The following is an 18665-nucleotide window of genomic DNA, read 5'->3' as shown; positions in this document are numbered from 1 at the left end:
GGCATTTCCGTTTCTGGATCTCAGGCACCTGGTGACACCAGGGAGGGTTCCTTGGTGGGCCCAACCATGGCAGAAGGGGGCAGAACTGGAGGTGGCATGGACTTTCCTTTATACTGGTTTACCAAGCAGGAAGCAAGTGGTTACTGGATCCTGCCCCTCATTGGTCCCAGACTGGGATTCATCCCACCCAGCCTGAGGCTGAGGTATTCCTGCCCCCTTTTACCCCCCAAGGCTGCTCCAGGAACTGGGTAGCCTGCTGAGGGGTGTCCTAGTGCCACCTGTGACCACATATCTCCCACCACTCTTGCTAGTGTATATGACCTGCCCCTCCCAATCCCACAGAAGTAAGAGGCAGAAGCCATGCAGTAACATTCCCCTTTAATAGCCTGGTGGGACCTCCAGTGGTGGAGGGGTAGGGTGCCCGAGCCCCAGCCACCCAGTCCCCTTGGCCACCCACCCCAGAGCCCAGAGTGGGGGGCTGGACAGCACCCAGCTGGGGGCTAGACAAGCCAATTCATTTCCCATTGCTGAGTGGGTCGGAGGCAGCGCCGACCTTAATCACATGGTGGTTTAAAAAAAAAATAATAACTAGGAGCGGGTGGCAGGGAGGGGAGGCAAGGTCAGGGCATGGGATTCCCCCACCGGCCACCCATGCCCCCCACCTGTGGCCCCCAATAAATATTTGCAGGGGACGCCGGGGCTGGTGGCCCTGGCAGGGGTGGGTGTGCGCAAACCCTATTTCAGGCAGCGCTCGAAGTAGGTGGAGCCGATATAGCCACCCCGCATGGAGCGCTGCACATTCTGCTCAAACAGCCGCCGGTTGTTCTGCAGGACCTCGGCGGCCTCCTTGTTCAGTGGGTCTTCGGGGTTGGGCTCCTGTGGCCGGTATAGGTGGGGGTCAACAGGCCCTTAAAGCAGAAAGGGCCAACCTTCCCCAGCCTTCCCCACCTACCCCTACTCACCAAGAAGAGATACTGCAGGCCATAAATTATGGAGTTTATCGTAAGGACTGGCTTCCAGTCCTCTCTGTGGAGGGAGAATCAAGGTCAGGGGCTGGTGAGTGGATGGCCAACACAGAGCCTGCTGGGACTGAACAAGTCAGCTCCAGGGCACGGGACAGTGCAGATGTGAGAGGCTAGGAGGAGGGCGCACAGCAGGACAGGCCAGGGAGAAAGCTAAGGTCAAGACTTGAGGAAGAAAACATGGAGATGAAGACAGAGGACCACAGACCACAATAGGGAAGGAAGGGACAGAGACTTGTGCAATCCAAAGTCACAGCCCTCACCTGAGGATGTTGAGGCAGACATTGCCCTCGAGGTCAATGTTGGGGTGATAGACCATCGTCTCACACTTCACCTTGGGGGGGTCATGTGGGTAACCCTGGCCCACCTGGCTCCAAGAAGGGAGAGAAGATAGAAAAGTGCCCCAGCAGTGCCTGGCTGGGGCCTCAGCTGTTGCCTCCTCAGCCACGGAGGTATCCCTGCCCACCTGGGACTCACCTTAAAACTGAATACAAACTTCCCACTCTTGTAGAAGCCCTGCAAAGAGAAAGAAGAAAGTGTTAGGACATCATCCTGCAGCGCCTGGCAGGTAAACTAAGTCTCCCAACTCAAAGTGCTCTCCCAGACCCCTTGGCCCATGCCTCAGAGTCCAACTAAGTGTACCCTTACCTCATCAGGACAGATAACCAGCTTGAAGTTGAGGAGATCGTCTGGATCTGAGAAGCTGATGTCACACGTCTTGGGCAGGTTTAGCTCGTTTATGTCTGGGTTTGCATAGCAAAGAAGGGGAACGATGAGAGGGAAAGGGAGATGGAAAGACAAGGGCATTCGGAGGTACAGGTGCCAGGAGAGCACCCATGGCCTCCTCCAGGACCCTCAGGGCTCTGTCCTGGGCTGTGCCCCACACCCCCAACCCTCTCCCTACTCTTTCTGCTTTCTAGTCTCCAGGCAGGCTCTTCTAGATCCACAGCACAACTCAAACATGAATTGTAAACTGTGGTTATGCTCTAGCTCCCGGCCTGGGATAAGTTCCAACTCTTCCGAATCCACAGCCTAAAGTCTCAGCGTCCAGCAGCTGCGTACCCAACCCCCCAGCCCCCAAATACTCCCACCCCTGTGTGGCCCCCCAAGAGCCTACAACTACCCCAAACACCAGGATCCCCAGCCATGACCTCCATTTTCTAGTAGACACTGCTGGTCCCCACCTGACCACCCAAATCCAAGGACCCTGCCCCTAACCAATGCCGTCCCCACCATCCCTCCTCTCCTCTGCTTGTCATCCTAAATTCAGGTACCCATCCAACCCTCAGACATGTGAATTCCCATTCCTGTACCCCCTCTAAACATTGCCTCTAAGATTCCCAGCACCCAGCATGTTAGTCTAAATTAACCCTACCCCCATCTCCAGTCCCCAGCACACACTGTTCTTCCCTCCTCCACGTGTCACCCCAAACCCCAAATTGCCATGTGACCCCCCCAGACCCACAAATCGCAGTGCCCAAAACTTACTTCACTCCATCTCACTCTGATTCCCAATGACCCCAATATACTTCACTAAATCCTCTCCTACCCCTATCTCCAATCCTTGGCCCCCACTATCCAATCTCCTCTGCCTATCACCCATGTTCTCATACTCTGTGGAGTCCCCAGCTTCCTACTCGCCTTCCATTGCCTGACTCTCTGATTCTTGGTCCCCAATGCAAGATGCCTGGCTTTCCGAGTCTTGTAAGTGCCCCACATTCGGCCCCCCATCTCTGACCCCTCGGTGACTGCATTACTCACCCCTGATCCCCCATCACACCGAAACCCAGGCCCTAACCTCCTACCTCCACATTTGCGGCCACATCTCTGACATCTCTGACCCCCCGGTGACTGCATTAACTCACTCCAGACTCCTACATCACCCCATCCCAGCCGCTGACTTCCGACCCCCACCCCCATCCCCCGACCCCCTACCCTTCTGGATCCGCAGCTGCGCAGCCGACGCCTTCTTGCTGCTGCCCTTGGTGCCGCCCGCCGACTCCTCCTCCTTCTTCTGCTGCTTCAGCGAGAACAGCTTGATCATCCTGCCGCCGCCGCCGCTGCCGCCGCTGCGGGGCCCGGGACCCCGGCCACCCGGCCCCCTGCCGCCGCCTGCGCCGCCTCCGCCACTCGAACCCGCCTTCGCGGCCTCCTCCGCTGCTGCTGCCGCCCGCCCGGCCTGCCGCGCCGCTCCGCGCCCACCGCGCGGCCCGCGTCGGCTCCCGTAGTCCGGCTCTGGCCTGGCCCGGCGCCTCGGGCTCGCTCGGCGGCGCTCGGGCCGACTCGGCTATTCTCGGGCCCGCTCGGCCCCGCCCCCAGCCAGCCGCTTCCTCCTCCCCCTCGCCAGCTTAGGTCCCCTCAGGCCCAGCTGCGGCCGCGCCGCTTGTCTGTTCACTTGCTCCCACCGCGAGGGGCTGCGGCTCGAGGGGAAGGAGGAGGCGGCGGCCGCGGTGGCGGCTGCCGTGTACTAGAAAGGCTCGGCTTCCGCGGCAGCAGCGGCTTCGGCGCAGAGGTCCGCAACGGCCTCGGGCGCCCCACCGCTTCGGATATTTCCGCCGCTGGCACTCTTCGGCTCTTCTCGCCCGGCCTGCGCTATGCGCCTGCGCAGAAGCAGCAGCCGCCGCGGCCGCCGCGGCCGCTGCCGCTGCCGCCGCCGCCGCCACGGCCGCCGCCACCCCCGCCCCGCGTTGCTCAGCAATAGGTCTTAATATTCGGACTTTTTCGGCTGGACTCGGGTATTTCCGTTTGTGCCGCCTGTCCCGCGGTCATTTCCGGGGACGCTCGCGGGTCCAGTCAATGGCGGTGCCACCGCCATCTTTAAGTAGGGCAGTTGATGGTCACTTCGTAGGCAGCCCACCCTTGCAGATTGTGGTGGGGGTGGGTCACATGAGGTCCTTGCCCCTGGAGGTCACAGAGGCAAGGTGATCACGGCGGGCCAGAGCCCGGAGAGGCCATAGCCTTTACTCAGAGAGTGCGGGGTCGAGCAACCTCGATGTCCCATCGCAAAAGCAACTGGCTCGCGGAGATTCTGGATGAGGTAAACTAGTAAATAAAACGCGTATTGTGCTAGTGGTAAGCACTTTGGGGGATTACATGGGTGGACACTAGATGGGACGTGGGGCGGGGACCCTCTCGGAGCAGGTCCCGAGACCCAGCGGACACGCTTTGCGATCTTCCGCTGTGTGGCCAGCCTCCACAACGATCGCACACAGCTCAGCGTGCCTCGGAGGGCGGGAGGACGCGGCGTGGGGCGGTTCTATGACGTCCGGCTGTCGCCATGGAAACGGTCGGGCGGGTGTGCAGCGCGGCACCGCACTCAGTGGGTGGGTGCGGCCGGTGCTCAGTCTCTCAGCATCTCTGCGACCCAGTGCGGCTCCCGCTGTACGTCCCCGTCTGTCTCTGAGGCCACCTGCCGTCATCACCTGGAGCGTTGTGGAACAAGTAGTTTTGGCGGTCCGGTTGAGCCGGCCCTGGGGCTGGGCAGGGGTGCTCACGGGGTCCTCTCAGCCGTCGACCTCTGCCCAGGCTCGCAGTCCTCCCCTCGGGGGAGTGGCCGTTCCATGCCCTGCGCCTCCTCAGACCCGACCTGGCGTCCATCTCGACACGTATCCTCGCTTCAGGAAGTCACCTCCACCTTTTCGTATCTTGGGCTGGCCCTAGCCTCCTTAGAGGCCCTACCCTGTGGGTCTTCGGGTACCACTGAGGTCCCTGGGTTCCACGGACTGATCGCAGCCGTGTCTCTGCAACTGCTACCTCTTTAGGCCCTTCCATTCACAATGCCACCATCTCCCACACTCCTTTCATTCTTCTGGTTGTCCTGTTATTCTAGCCTTGCATTTCCAGCATCCTTTCTTGACTCCTTTGAGAGTTAAGTGCTAGAGAGGTCCCAGGATGAGAACTGGGACTCAGAAGCATCAAACAGCTCAAGTTTGGGGTTGACATTGCAGCCATCTCAGTGTTCTTTCGGTTCAGACATGGCTGGTCATGGGACTCAGATGGTCCTTCCAGATTCAGTCTTCCTCTTCCTTTATCCCTTCCTCTCTGTTCTTCTCAGCCACTCTGCTTTTCCTATCTATGTTATATCTATTGGGCCACTGCCAAGTTAGGGTTGATGACCATATTCTGTTTCCGGCCAAAGTCTTGGGGGTGTTGCCTGTTGGTCAGTCTAAACTATGTGTCATTTACCTCGGGCCAATTTCTGAGGCCCATCAGATGATGGGGTTTTGGTTCCCTGAAGAGTTGATGGTGCACTAGCCAGAGCTAGACTCGTGTGGTCTAGGAACTCAAGGCTTTCCCATGGTCCAGGGAGGAGGGAATGGCTGAGTTGAGGCAGAGGGGTGGGCTGGAAGTGGCACACCTGTGTTTTGTTACTCTCATGGCAGAGGGGCACAGGTAGTTTGGGTGGCAATGGTGCCTGTACCCCTTGGGCCTGCATCCTCTTGGTAGGCAGCATAGGGCTCAGCTTATCAGAGGTCCTAAAGGAAGCTGGGGCTGGCACCTGGAGGGATTGGGCAGCATATCACAGGTGAAGAGTGAGGGTGTAAGTGCACTTGGGACCTGTGACTGGGAAGCTAGGGACTCTCTTGGAAAGGAGGGACCAGGAGTGGGAAGGGACGCTGAGTGCTATGGGCCTCCAGGCTGGAGATGGGTGGCTGGGATCAAAGCAGTGCTGGGGGATGAAGGGAATTGGACAGATTTGGGAAGCTTGGGGTTAGAATAACTGGGTGGATGTGGCACAGGGAGGCTGTGCTTGGAGCAAACAGTATGGGCTCATGATCCAGGGACAGGTTAGCTGGGCACTGTTGTAGCTTTCCCAGATGACCAGTACCTTAGGGGTTCCTCTCCTGGCTTCCCCCAGTGGCTCTGAGTGAGGCCAAATGGTTATTCTCTCCAAGCCCTCAGCCCTGCTGATACTATGGTAGTACTTGAGTTCATAACCCCCAAGCTTGGCTTGCAGGTATGTCCCTAGCCAATTGTAGAAATGGCCTTTTGTAGGAGGCTCTCACATCACTCTTCATGTTTCTTTCTTAGAAGACTGGTTTAGCAGGTGGGTCTGTGGACTTCTTAGGACTTTGGACATGGGGCCTTGGCCTCATGTCTCTAAGCCTTTCATGTGTGTTCTAATTTTTCCTGTGTATAATTTCAAGTTCTTAGTCATATGTGTGCAGATTTCTCTCCATGTTTTTCAAACATCATGATGATCAAAAACATGAAAGTGGACTTTCTTGTTTGGTTTCTGAGTATAAAATTCACACAGGTATTGAAAAGAATCCATGTTACAGGATTTATAAAGTTCTGGGAATACTCCTTAACCTCGTAATACTAGCTACTTCACTGTTTGTGTGCCCTTCTTAATCTGACTCCTAGCCTCCACCTAGGGACCCAGTGACTGTGTTCCTCCCCTCTAATTAGTATATCCCAGATCAGAGTCCTCAGAGTTCCCTTTGTGGTTGGAGAGGACAGGAAGTGTTGGCATAGGGCCCAGGGGACAACCCCCCAACTCCGACTGTGTCACATGGGGAGCTGTTCTTTGCCAGATGTGGTAGATGCCAGAGTGTCCCTGGTCCTGGCTGGGTTAGGCCAGGGGGGAGGTGGAAAGATGGGTGGAGTAGGGGAGGGAAGGAAGCAGGGAACACATCTCTGGGATGGCCATTGGCTGATGGCCATCTCTGGCCAAGGCTGGCTTGTCTTCTTTCTCTGATTTCAGGATCTCAGTCTTGTAGCAAAGTCCAGCCATATCCCTGGAAAAAGCTTGGACACATGAGGCTCAAAGGATTGTTCTTAGAACCCCTTAGGCCAAGGGCAGGCTAACACCTGTCCAGAGTGGCGTTTAGGTCCCAAGCCAAATCGTGATGCATGAAGGTCTTTTCTTTGGCACTGCTTTTCATCCCGCTTTCGGCAGCCAGTGTACCCACTAGTTGGAGGTGTAGGGGGCACTAGGCCAAGGGCCTGGACAATGGGATGGAAGGGGAAGATAACTAGGGCCAAGAGTCAATGGCACAGGAAAAGTCTAGAGGGTTCCAGAGATGCCATCCCAGTCTGGACATTGAATCTACACTGGCAGGTATACTTTCATGGAAGCTGCTGCCAGCTGTGTTTCCTGTGACTTGCCAGTGAATGCATTCCTCATAGAGACCACCCAGTATGGGGGAACCCTTGGGGATTGTGCAGCTGGCCAGGCTTGTCAGCAACTGCTCCATGGAATGTGAATGATCACTGGAGGGCTAGGGAACTGGCCTGGGGCCTCCAGTGGTCATTGATTTCTGGACTGGTCAGGGTTCTATCCTAAGGGGAACCTAACCTTAGCACTTGCTGGTAGTTAAAATGCATGAAAGAATCTCGATCTCCATATAAAACCTAGTTTTATGCCTAAGAAATGGCTTCCTAAGTTTAAAGTTTTAAAAAACATATCCCCAGCTCTGGCCAGTTTGCTTTTTATACTGCACTTGATGATCTTGGCTGGCTGGGGAAAACTGGGCCAGTTCTTGGCCCCATGGTTGTGTGGGCTGAAGGCATCATGGACAAATAGCACAGGAGCCATGATACAAGGTGGCACCCACAGATGTCGGGAGGTGCTGTTAGGAGTCCATGGCTCTCACAGAGACTGCCTGGTTGGGGAAGTGCTGGATGGGTGGGGTGGGCAGACTGACCCACGGAGGTAGGGAGGCACTGAATGGGTGATCCCCAGACCCAAGTTCCGTCTACTATTTATTGAGCACCTACTAGAGGCTAGGTCCTGGGTGGGCCTGCCTGTACCTAAATTTGATCACAGGCCTCACAACAACCCTGTGAGATAAGTTTTCTGTGTGCATACACTGCCCTCCCCCAACAAAAGGCCAAAAGCCAAATACAGTGAATGCTGCTTACTCTGCACTATGGATGCGCTGGTGCTGGATGAGCTTAGTACTCTGGTGGAAGCGGCGGCCACAGTCCTGGCAGGCAAAAGGCTTCTCACGCCGGTGGGTGCGCAGGTGCTGCGTGAGTGTGGGCCGCTGGCGAAATGCCTTGCCGCACTCCGGGCACGCATAGGGCCGTTCGCCAGTGTGGATGCGCCGGTGTTGTGTGAGATTAGCATGCTGCCGGAAGCTCTGGCCACAATCAGGGCAAGCAAAGGGCCGCTCACCTGTGTGGATACGCTGGTGTTCAGTGAGCCTTGAGACTTGTGTGAAGCCCAGGCCACACTCACTGCAGTGGTATGGTTTCTCCCCGGTGTGCGTCCGCTGGTGGCGCGTGAGCTTCAGACGCTGGCTAAAGCGCTGGCCACACTCGGGGCAGGCAAAGGGCTTCTCGCCTGTGTGCACGCGCAGGTGCTGCGTGAGTGTGGGCCGCTGGCGGAAGGCCTTGCCGCACTCTGTGCAGGCGAAGGGCCGCTCACCTGTGTGGATACGCCGGTGCTGTGTGAGGTTGGAGCGCTGCCGGAAGCTCTGGCCGCATTCGGCACAGGCAAAAGGTCGCTCACCACTGTGTACTCGACGGTGCTGCAGCAGCACAGAGCGGCGGCCGAAGCGCTCACCACACTCCACGCAGCCAAAGGATTTGTCACCCGTGTGCACTGCCTGGTGTTCTAGGAGCACGGCACGCCGCGTGAAACTCTCCTGGCACTCACTGCAGGGGAAGGGGCCTGGGGGCTCCGGTGCCCCGGGAGGCGTAGGGGGCGTGGTGGTCACAGAGCCCGGTCCCGGGGGGTCCCCATGGATGCGCTGGTGCTGCAACAGGTTGGAGCGCTGCCGAAAGCTCTGGCCGCACTCAGCACAGTGGAAGGGCTGTTCACCTGTGTGCACTCGCCGGTGCTCCTCCAGGCGCGCGCTGCGCACAAAGCCCTGGCCACAGTCGCTGCACACAAATGGCCGCTCCTCAGTGTGTGTGAGTTGATGGCGCAGAAGGTGTGAGCTTCGGCTGAAGCTTCGACCGCACTCGCTACACACGAATGGCCGCTCTCCTGTGTGTATTTTCTGGTGCCTCAGTAGGTTGCTGCGTTGGCTGAACACCTTCCCGCAAACGTCGCAGCGGCCACCTCGTCCTGCCCCGGGGCCTGTGCTGGGGCGGCCTAGGTCTCGGCCTCGACCCCGGCCTCTGGGCACACGCCAGCGGGCATTGGCCAGTATGGGGCCCAGGAGCTGGCCCGGATCCTCGTTCATGGGCTTCTGCTCACCTCCAGGGCCATTGGGGAGCACCACTGCATGTGAGAAGCCACTTTCACAGGAAGGTGACTGCAGTTGGTCAGTGAGGCCAGCCATGCTGAGGTCCCAGGGAATGTGGAGGTGGGGGCTCACAGTGCCTGGGCCAGCAGAGACACTGTCCATGTGGAGCGCAAACCCTGCATTGCACAAAGGGATCCATACCAAGGGAACTGTGCCTGAACCCACTCTGGCCCATGGGAAAGATTGAACTAGAAGGACCTGAAACTAGCCAATGAGCCAGAGGTGACAGGCGCAAGGGTTCTATCTGTGCAGGCCTCCCTAAGGTGGAAACAATGGGACAGAACCTAGCATGAAGGGGAAGATTCAGAAGATTGGGACAAGCTTTCTAGGCCTGGCTTAAGTTTGCAAAAATCGCCTTTCTGGAAGTGCTGTAGGGCAAATATGGGGCAAGAGGCCCTGCACTAGTGATGATGGTTTCCAAATACACAGAAGTGTGAATAGGTCTGAGAGTGGTGGGATGGGAGGAGGGTAGGCGGCAGGACTTTGGTCTGATGTGCCTTGCTTGAGATGTCCATGGGGCATTTGAGGGACAGAAACTGCATACAGGCTATAGGGTGCAGGAGCTGAAGCTCAGTCTTCAGAGAAATGTGAACATGGGTGCTGTGGTATATGCATGGCACACAGAGCCCTGGCCCTGGGTGTGATCAAGTAAGAGTGGGTGTCTATGGAAGGGAGCAGGTCCTAGCCACACTGGACCACTCCAGCATTAGATCCTGTGAGGAAGGAGGTGTGAGCAAATGCAACTGAGAAGCAGGGGCTAGAGAAAGAGGAAGGCTGAAGGAAGTTAAGGAGACTTAAGAGAATAGCAAGGGCTTCAGTCGGTGACAGAAAAGTCTGTAATATGTCAAAGAAAAGTCCTAAATTATACTGCATCAAAGGAAATCATTTGTGCACAGCAAAGACAACCTCAGAACCAAAAAACGAATGACAGATTTTCCAGAAGCAAAGGGTTAATTAAGCTTCTAAGTAAAGAACTTAGAAGACCAGTGACCTGAAAAACAGGCAAATGATGTGAATAGGAAAGGAAATGTAACTAATGCTATATTCCATAAAATATGCTGAGTTCATTCCTAGTAAGAAACTGCCAGTTAGAGCTGTACTCAGCTATCATTTTCACACCCTCCTTGGAGGGACCCGAGTGTTTGCATGCCTTGCTGGTGAAGATTAAATGGGAAGCCAGTAGGGCAAAACTACATTAAAATGGCAAACTTCTCATACTTTGATCAGCAATTTCACTTTTATGCACTTCAACAGTTGTGTTCCCCACTGTCCAAAATGACCTATACATGAGGTTTTTCAGTTCGTCACTGAAAAATTCCTCCAAAGGAATATCAGTAGGAGCCTGAAGGACAAACAGGTATCTCCACAGTGAGCCACAGTTGGGATCCATGCAGCTGTTCAGAGACAAGTGTACTTGCTGCTGTGTGAAGTGGGAAGATGCACAAAAAATGTCAGGTGTGAAACCTGGTGATTAGGCCTTCACATGTGTTTTAAAGGGAAGAAATATGAACTTGAATTTGTGTCTGCTCTTTTATGAACAAAATCTTTTTGGAAGAACACCCAAGATGATAATGTTGGCTACTGAGAAACAAGACTGTGTAACACAGGCAGGACAGGGAGGGGCATTCTACTGTGTACTCCCTTGTGCCTTTTGAATTTTCTATCATATCATTAGCTATGCAAAATAACATGATGAAAACAATGGCTGCAGAGATGGTCAGTTGAGGGGCAAGGAGAGCAGGCAGGGGTCCTGATGGAGAGACCAAGGTAACTGAAGGGAATCAGTGTTTGAAGCTGGGAGCTGCAGTTGTCAATGGAGAGACTGAGAAGGAACCCACCATGGAGTCTGAGGTGGTGCCACTGGTGTGGATGGAGAAAACTGAAAGACTGTGGGGTTGTGAATTGAGAGAAGCAGGTCCAATCTGGAAGCAGTGGTCAGCCACAAAGCACAAGGCTAAGCCTGGCCAGCCAGCTGAAGACTAAAACAGCAGATGGGGGATATGCTAGATCCTACTCTTTCAACTCCAATGTCCAGAAATGACAACAGAACCTGAGAAAAAATTTTAAAATATTTTGGGCTACTTCAAAGGAAGAAAGGACAGTTGGTGAGGTTTAGGAATCCTCAGCCTGGGGATGCCTCGGTGGCTCAGCGGTTGAGCATCTGCCTTTGGCTCAGGGTGTGATCCTGGAGTACCAGGATCGAGTCCCACATCAGGCTCCCTGCATGGAGCCTGCTTCTTCCTCTGCCTGTGTCTCTGACTCTGTGTCATTAAAAAATAAATAAATAAATAAAGGAATCCTGAGCCTGTGCAGTGAGCTGTAAAGCTCCTGGGTCATTAGACCTAGGGATTAAAGCCAGGCTCTATCATGAAGCTGGAGTTTGAGGATATGGGCTAGGTTAGTACAGTTGATCCACACAGCTGGCCAAGAATAAGCTGCTTGCTTTGGCTGGGTTCCAGAAGTATCTTCACTCAACGTCCTGGGGCCCAGATGATCTTTCCATTTCAGGGTTATGATAGATCCTGTGGCAGACTCACCTACCATGATACTTAGGGTAGAGACAAATAAGAAGCTTCTATAGCTATGAAGGGCAGACTGTCAATGGTTGGAGAATTCACACCTGGGATCCCTGGGTGGTGCAGCGGTTTGGCGCCTGCCTTTGGCCCAGGGCGCGATCCTGGAGACGAATCCCACGTCAGGTCGAATCCCACGTCAGGCTCGCTGCATGGAGCCTGCTTCTCCCTCTGCCTATGTCTCTGCCTCTCTCTCTCTCTCTCTCTGGGTGACTATCATAAATAAATACAAATTAAAAAAATAAAATAAAAATAAAAAAGAGAATTCACACCTGAAGAAACCAAACTAGCTAACCAGCCTGGAAAGGGCACTGAAATATGTCCAAATCCTTGAAGGATGGATCAGCATCCACAAAACAAGGACATTATGAAAAACGAATGATGAGAATCCTTATTGACAAAACATAGTGAATAAGGAATTCTGGGTATCTATGTTTGTTCCATCCTGAGACAACAGTAAAAACCACAACAAAGCTTTCTGTTTCTTAAGGCATAATATCCACAAAGATTAAAGAAGAGGAAAGGAAACAAACTCCTGACATCTTCTATTCTGGAAAGCTGAAGGGTAAATAGTAACCTTGTAGCAGATTGTAGAAGGTGAATACCAAGCCAGCAGTGAGGAAAAGGAGGGAAAAAAATCAGTTTGACCTTAAAGACGACTTGAAAATTTTGGGAGTTAGAAGTACCAGGTAGCTCTGGCCATGGAGGTGATGGGACAGGGGCACCAAGCATGTTGAGGAGACTGTTCAGAAGCAGAAGCTGGGCAGGACTATTGCATGGAACAGCCCTGGGCTCTGTCAGCACAGAATTCTAAGCAAATAGTGGGCACTGCTATAGCTCTGATGCCTGGATCTCTTCTTCCATCCTGGCAAAAGGCTGGGTGGAGGGTGAGACACCATACCAAGGAAGCAATATAGCCAACAGTGAAGTGATACACATTCCAGAAACAAGGAACAATAGAGGGAAAGGAAATCAGAGAAACAATTCAAGCGTTTCCCATAATTGAGAGAAAGGAATTTTCAAACTGAAAGGGCTTATCAACAATGATGATGAAAAAGCTTTGAAATTTAATTAATAAAAATTCTTCATGCAGCCCAACTAACCTAATATAGAATGTTAAGTAAGTGTGTTTTAGAGATGTAGCATCTCAAAACTTTTTATCTCCCATACCAGAGTTTGCAGGAAGGTCCGCCAGAATAAGAGAGTAAACCAAGAAAGAGGAGGGGTCTAAGAAACAAGGAAGAAGAGGCAGGGAAACTGGCTGATGGCAGACTGAGAGCAGTACAGCTGAGGGGCCTGCTGTCCTGCTTGATCCATGCCCACCCACTGTCCACTAACCTGCTGTCTTTGCCAGATCCAGACCCTCCCTCCCCTGCTACTCAATCAGTAGGAATGCAAACCTAGAATCTATGGGCCATCCAGGATGCCAGGGCTGGGAGAAGTTGGGGATATGGTAAAAACAGGCTCTGCTCTCTAGAGGTTTTACTGTGGTGAGGAGCAGCAGCTGGAAGGAACCTGAAGTCAGCAGAGGGCTTAATGGAAACCCCAGCAGCCTACTCCATGCCAGTGGAGAGCAGAGAAGGAACAGTCCATAGAATGGAGGAGCCTAGAGATACTGGAGTAAGAGGGCTACATGAGCAGGGCCAGGAGTGGGATAGGTAGATGTGGTGCTGCCCATGCAGAGGGCCCAGGCCCACCATGCCCGGTCTCACTCACCTGGAGGGAAGATGCCCCCAGCTTCCTCCTGCCACAGGGCCCCAGGATGCACCCTCCATGAAGGCCCCTCAAGCCCAGTCTCGCTGTGGGGAGAGGCCTGGTCCAGCACTATCTCACAGCCCTGAAACCACAGTGGTCACTGCTCGTCTGCCCAGCCAGGCTTAGGGAGGGACCTACCTGACCCCCACCCACTGAGGCTCCCCAGAGAGAGGAGCATGGCCTGTATGGGACTCACCTGGGCCTCTTTAGGCAGGAGAGTAGAAGTGGCTTCCTGGGGAGTGGCTAGAGGCCCAGAATCCAGAAGCTCTGTAGAGGAAGGTTGGGGTCAGGTGGCCCAAGGGTGTCCCCACCCCAGTGCCCTCCTCAGTGGTATGCCAGATGCTGGAATCCACCTTGAGGTTGGAGTAAGGCAGAACCCCCTGGAAGGCCATAGGAAAAGCTGTACAGGATGAGACAGGCTCAGGTCTGTGCCCTGCACCCCTGAATGAGCCCTGAGCAGGATGGCCAGTGAGAGTGGAGAGAAGCACTGCACTAGGGTCCACAAAGGAATGATGGAGAGTGTGGGTGGCCAGCTCTAGCATCTGCCTGGAAGGAGTAAAATAGGGAGGGGCATACCTCCCAACACCCTGAGGTCCTCCTTCAGCCATACCCACCCATATTCAAGCCTGCTGCCTGCTCCCCAGAGACCAGCTATTATCTCCCGATGGAGCTCCTTGGAGAGTAAACCCCACATGCCCTCCCAAGCCAAAACCCCAACATGTCAGGGGAGAACACAGAACCATAGCTGTGACAGTCACACTTGGCATGTGATGAGCAGATGGCCACTGGCTAGGCAGGATGTAGGGGACACCACTGCATAAGAACAGTTCTACCCAGGTGACCTTTAGGCTATTGACACCAGGCAACTCTGGTCTACTCAATCAGGCTTTGGATCATGCATGCCTTTCCCACCCTTACCTCGGTTCTCTGTAACCGTGGGCTCCTCTTTCACCCGAAGGCCAAGTGGTGACTCTTGTCTGACTTCAGATGGTGTCCTAGGGCCACATTCTGGAGTCTGAGGCTTGGTTTGAAGGAGGGGCTGGAAGTTGGAGGGCTCCATCTTCTCTGATAGCACCTCCTGACCCTGCACTTGGACTGTGACCTGGGGAGGTGTCCCCCACCATCAGGGGCCCATGCAGAGAGTCGGGCTGGGCACAAGCAGGAGGTTCATGGGCATCTACCCCATCACAGGACCTGACCCACTAGATTCTCAAGGACCCACATCCCCTCAGCACTGAGGAGTGAAGGGACCACGTGCAGTTTGCTCTCCTGCTGCTTACACCCATGAATGCCTATTGGTCTCCCTTGCTCCCCACCCTGCATCCCTTCCATGTCCATGACTCCAGGTGATATAGGGATGGGCCTGAGAGGCTGGCTGTGGAACCTTGTCTACTCTCACACAAGGTCTACTCCAAGGGAGCCACTTCCAAACCACAAGGAACAGGTGTCTGGCTGAGCATGGCACTCCCCAGGATGAGGCAGAGCTGGATGCGGTTCCAGCCTGGGCCCTGGCTCAGGACCACTGACTCACCCATCTCCGGGGGCCTCCTGGCTCCCGGCGCAGCCCCTCAACCAGGGCAGCGGCCTCCTCAGGGCTGCCTGGCTGCTGTCCCTCCACGCAAGCTTGGATCTCAGGGGGCAGTGCACACAGGAACTGTTCCAGTACCAGGAGCTCCAGCATCTGCTCCTTGGAGTGCACCTCTGGTCGCAGCCACTGGCAGCATAGCTCCCGGAGCTGGGCCAGGGCCTCTTGGGGACCCACTGCCTCCTCATAGTGGAAGTGTCGAAAACGCTGGCGCGCAGCCTCTGGGCCAGGATCCCACCGGGTGGCCTCACCCTCCTCCTCAGAGTCCTCCAGCTTCACCATGACAGGTCCCTCATCTTCCAGTGATGTGTGACCTGGGGAGCCTAGTGCTGCGGGTCTCATTGGAAAGACTGGGCTGGGGTTCCGAGGATATCTTCCCCTAGGAGAGGAATATGATGAGGCTACTGCAGGGAGAAACTGTGGCAGCAAATGCTTATTAAGCATCTACTGTATGCTTCGTTGTTCCATCTTCAGACCTGCACCGAGTGGAAGGCAGATGAGAAAACTGAGGCACAGAGAGGTGGTCACATGCTAGACATCTGTGTCTCTGGTCTCTAGCTGAGACTTACACAGTCTCTGGCATTCCTTTTCTCCATATATAGGGTGCTTCTTAGGCACAGTAAGCACTCCTTCTTCCCTAAATCCTGCCCTTCAACACACACCACCTCATCCCTGCCTTGTGGCTCTCCCCCTGCCAAGTAAATGACATCTGCAATGTAAGTGCCACTACCACCCACCCTCCAGGACTTCCCATGCCCACCCAATACCAGCCCATCATTGCACCACCCACTCTCCCATCTAGTCTCTCAGACCATTCCCTTCTGCGCTCAGTCCCATAGGGCAGCCTCTATCTGTTCCCCACCCCCAGAGATGGGCAAGATCAACTGGGCAAGGCAGCTTCCCCTCACCCCCATTCAGCCTCAACCTCTGAACCGGCCCAACTTATCACACAAGGTAATGCCCCACCATCTCTTTAGCTTCCCGATTTAGGCGGGTTTAGGTGGTGATGGGAGCTTACGGACCCAAAAAGGTCCCAAAACAACTGGACCAGGTGCCTGCAAGCAAGGTGGGAAAATCTGATCTTGCCTATTAGCTATGTAACCTTGGCAGATTTCTGTGAACCTCAGTTTCCCCATCTTTACCATCCCCGATAAGTGGGGATGCCCCTCCCCTTCCCCGCCATTGCTGCACCTTTCGCAGCTGGGAGTAATGTGCGGGTTTTGTGAAGGAATCTGAGTTTATTAAGTGAGTAGATTCGATTTCCAGGGCCTCTGGATCCCGTGAGTCAAACTTCCGACCTGCAACCTTGGGAGAAAGTTGGACCGTTTTTAAGCCAGCTAGCCACTGCGAAGCTTTCTGAACTACAGTTACCAGAAATCTTGGAGGGCAACTTCCACTTTAGAGAGCATCCCATCCCTACCTCCCCAGGCAGGTCAAGTGCCGCCATGGCAACCAGGGGGCGGGGCTCCCAGTCCTTGTAGCTGTGGTAATGCAGTGAGTGAAGAGCGTCGCGCGACAGCGCCCGGCTCGCTGAGAATGAGTGCCTAGGCCCCTACTCCGCGCTCCAGATCCCGCTGGATAGCTGGAATCCAAGAGTCCGCAGCCAAGAATCCGCAGCCACCAACCGGGTCCCTGCCCAAGCCTTCCCCGTCGGGAGGCCTCCGCCCTCACCTCCACGCTCAGCCGGCCGCTCCGCGCTCCTAAGCATGCGCACTCGCCGACTTCCCCCTCCCCGGCCGGACTATGTCTCCCAGAATGCTCCACGCATCAGCCCGAGTGCCACCTTGCCCTTCCCCTACCCTCGCCTCCTTTTCCACCCTCTCCCCTGTTCCCCGGGGTAGCGTTGTTGCAAAGATCAGATCAGACGACCGTCCGCCTCTTCCCGCGCTCCCCGCCTCAGATCCAGGCGTCCATGCCCCGTCGACGTGCGCAACCTTCTTTGGGGACAGCGGACAGCAGCACCGTCTTCCCAACCGCGCATGCCCCCCACCACGTTTTCCTCAATTCTTTACGGGCCTTCCAGAGATTAGCAGGGTTCTGCACCAATTACCGCTCTCGCTACGACGCCGTCAGATCACATCTCCATGGAAACCACCTGCAGAAAAGGTGGGGCACCGCCTCCACCGCCCGCTAGGACTTCAAATTGAAAAGAGGCTCGGCCCAGGGCTTTCTGGGAAGTGTAGTCGGATGCGCCGTCCGTGCGCGCTTGCGTCGCGCGACGCCGTTCCTTTGTGTTGGTGAGCGGTAGGCGGGCCTGGGAGACTCCATGGTAACCGGTTGGGCCAACCCGTAGGTCTTCAGCACGACCTTGCGGGACCTGGTGGGCGTTTGAGAGGCGATGGGGGTCGTGGGGTAAGGGCTTGGGTAGCCGACAGGGGCAGAGAAGCCGAGCAAGACAGTGAGGAGAGACAGACACAAAGACAGGGCAAGGAGAGGCCAAGGGCCCACTGGGGGCAGAGAGAGAGCTGAGGAGAGGCAGTGTTCAAAGTAATTGAACAGATACAGAGACTGAGACACTGGTAAGAAAGAAAGTCAACAGAGAGGAATATCTACTCTCAGAGACCTAGAGAATGTGAAAAGAAGCCAGAGGATCAGAGAGTCAGGGCCGGTTAGACAGGAGTGTCAGAAAAGTTAGAAAGAGGGAGGGAGATCAGGAAGGGATGGATATGAAAGAGACAAAGAGGGTGAGAGAGAATAGATTCACAAAGACAGTGCAAATATCGAGATTCAAGAGATAGACAAGGAATACTGGCATACAGAGAGACAAGAGGAGAGAAAGGGACAAAACTTTGAAATACAGCAAAGATGGAGAGTTTTCAAAGACCTAGAGAAGGGGGACAGCAAGAAGTGAGACAGTTGGAGGTAGACTTGTTAGGAAAACTTATCCAAAATTTGACGGGGGACGCCTGGGTGGCTCAAAGGTTGGGCGCCTGTCTTCTGCTCAGGTCTGATCCCGGAATGCGGGATTGAGTCTCGCATCGAGCTCCCTGCGAGGAGGCTGCTTCTCCCTCTGCCCGTGTCTCTGCCTCTCTCTTTTAGTCTGTGTCTCTCATGAATAAATAAATAATAAAGTCTTTTAAAAATTTTGACAATAGGACAAAAAGATGATTGGGAGCCCTCTCTGCGTTTCCTGGCATTGTCTATCAAGCCAGCTTCTGATTCCCGAAAACGAAGTAACACTTTCTCTCTTAAGTACCTTAAAAAGGTTTTTTTTTTATTTATTTATTCATAGAGATGCAGGGAGAGAGAGAGGCAGGGGGAGAAGCAGGCTCCACGCAGAGAGCCTGACGTGGGACTCGATCCCAGGGCTTCAGGATCACGCCCTGAGCTGCAGGTGGCGCTAAACCGCTGCGCCACCGGGGCTGCCCTCCCTCTTAAGTACCTTTTGATCAGAATCCAGGCTGCAAACGCTTGTGGTTAGAGTTGTATATCACCTCTAGGACACCGAGCAGAAACTGAGACACCCGGGCCCCCACCTGTGGGGCACTACTAATTCGACTTTGGGCTTTTATTTCAGTGCTCCTTTTTC

At 54.7% G+C, this 18665-nt stretch overlaps 2 protein-coding genes across 9 annotated transcripts; both read right to left on the bottom strand.

Annotated features, from left to right (window-relative positions):
- Positions 1–361: 361 nt before the first annotated feature.
- UBE2M (ubiquitin conjugating enzyme E2 M) lies at positions 362–3622 on the bottom strand. Its single transcript, XM_077911977.1, has 6 exons — positions 2958–3622; positions 1671–1765; positions 1500–1538; positions 1286–1389; positions 963–1026; positions 362–876 (listed from the first exon to the last, which is right to left on the bottom strand). Exons 1-6 carry the CDS (start codon positions 3064–3066, stop codon positions 736–738), a joined length of 552 nt encoding a protein of 183 aa, XP_077768103.1. The 5' UTR covers positions 3067–3622; the 3' UTR covers positions 362–735.
- Positions 3623–7717: 4095 nt separating this feature from the next.
- On the bottom strand, positions 7718–17331 carry MZF1 (myeloid zinc finger 1). Of its 8 annotated transcripts, none has more exons than XM_077911371.1 (6): positions 17187–17331; positions 15083–15515; positions 14470–14653; positions 13748–13818; positions 13513–13633; positions 7718–9339 (listed from the first exon to the last, which is right to left on the bottom strand). In XM_077911371.1, exons 2-6 carry the CDS (start codon positions 15476–15478, stop codon positions 7886–7888), a joined length of 2226 nt encoding a protein of 741 aa, XP_077767497.1. In that variant the 5' UTR covers positions 15479–15515; positions 17187–17331; the 3' UTR covers positions 7718–7885. The 8 variants fall into 8 exon arrangements, with proteins under 8 accessions (XP_077767497.1, XP_077767499.1, XP_077767486.1 ...); XM_077911373.1 differs by lacking the exon at positions 17187–17331 and adding an exon at positions 16936–17154; XM_077911360.1 differs by lacking the exon at positions 17187–17331 and adding an exon at positions 16808–16947.
- Positions 17332–18665: the final 1334 nt, after the last annotated feature.

The sequence above is a fragment of the Canis aureus genome, chromosome 1, assembly GCF_053574225.1.
Source record: "Canis aureus isolate CA01 chromosome 1, VMU_Caureus_v.1.0, whole genome shotgun sequence".
NCBI classification, from domain to species: Eukaryota; Metazoa; Chordata; class Mammalia; order Carnivora; family Canidae; genus Canis; species Canis aureus.
This window is presented reverse-complemented; position numbering and strand designations above follow the sequence as displayed.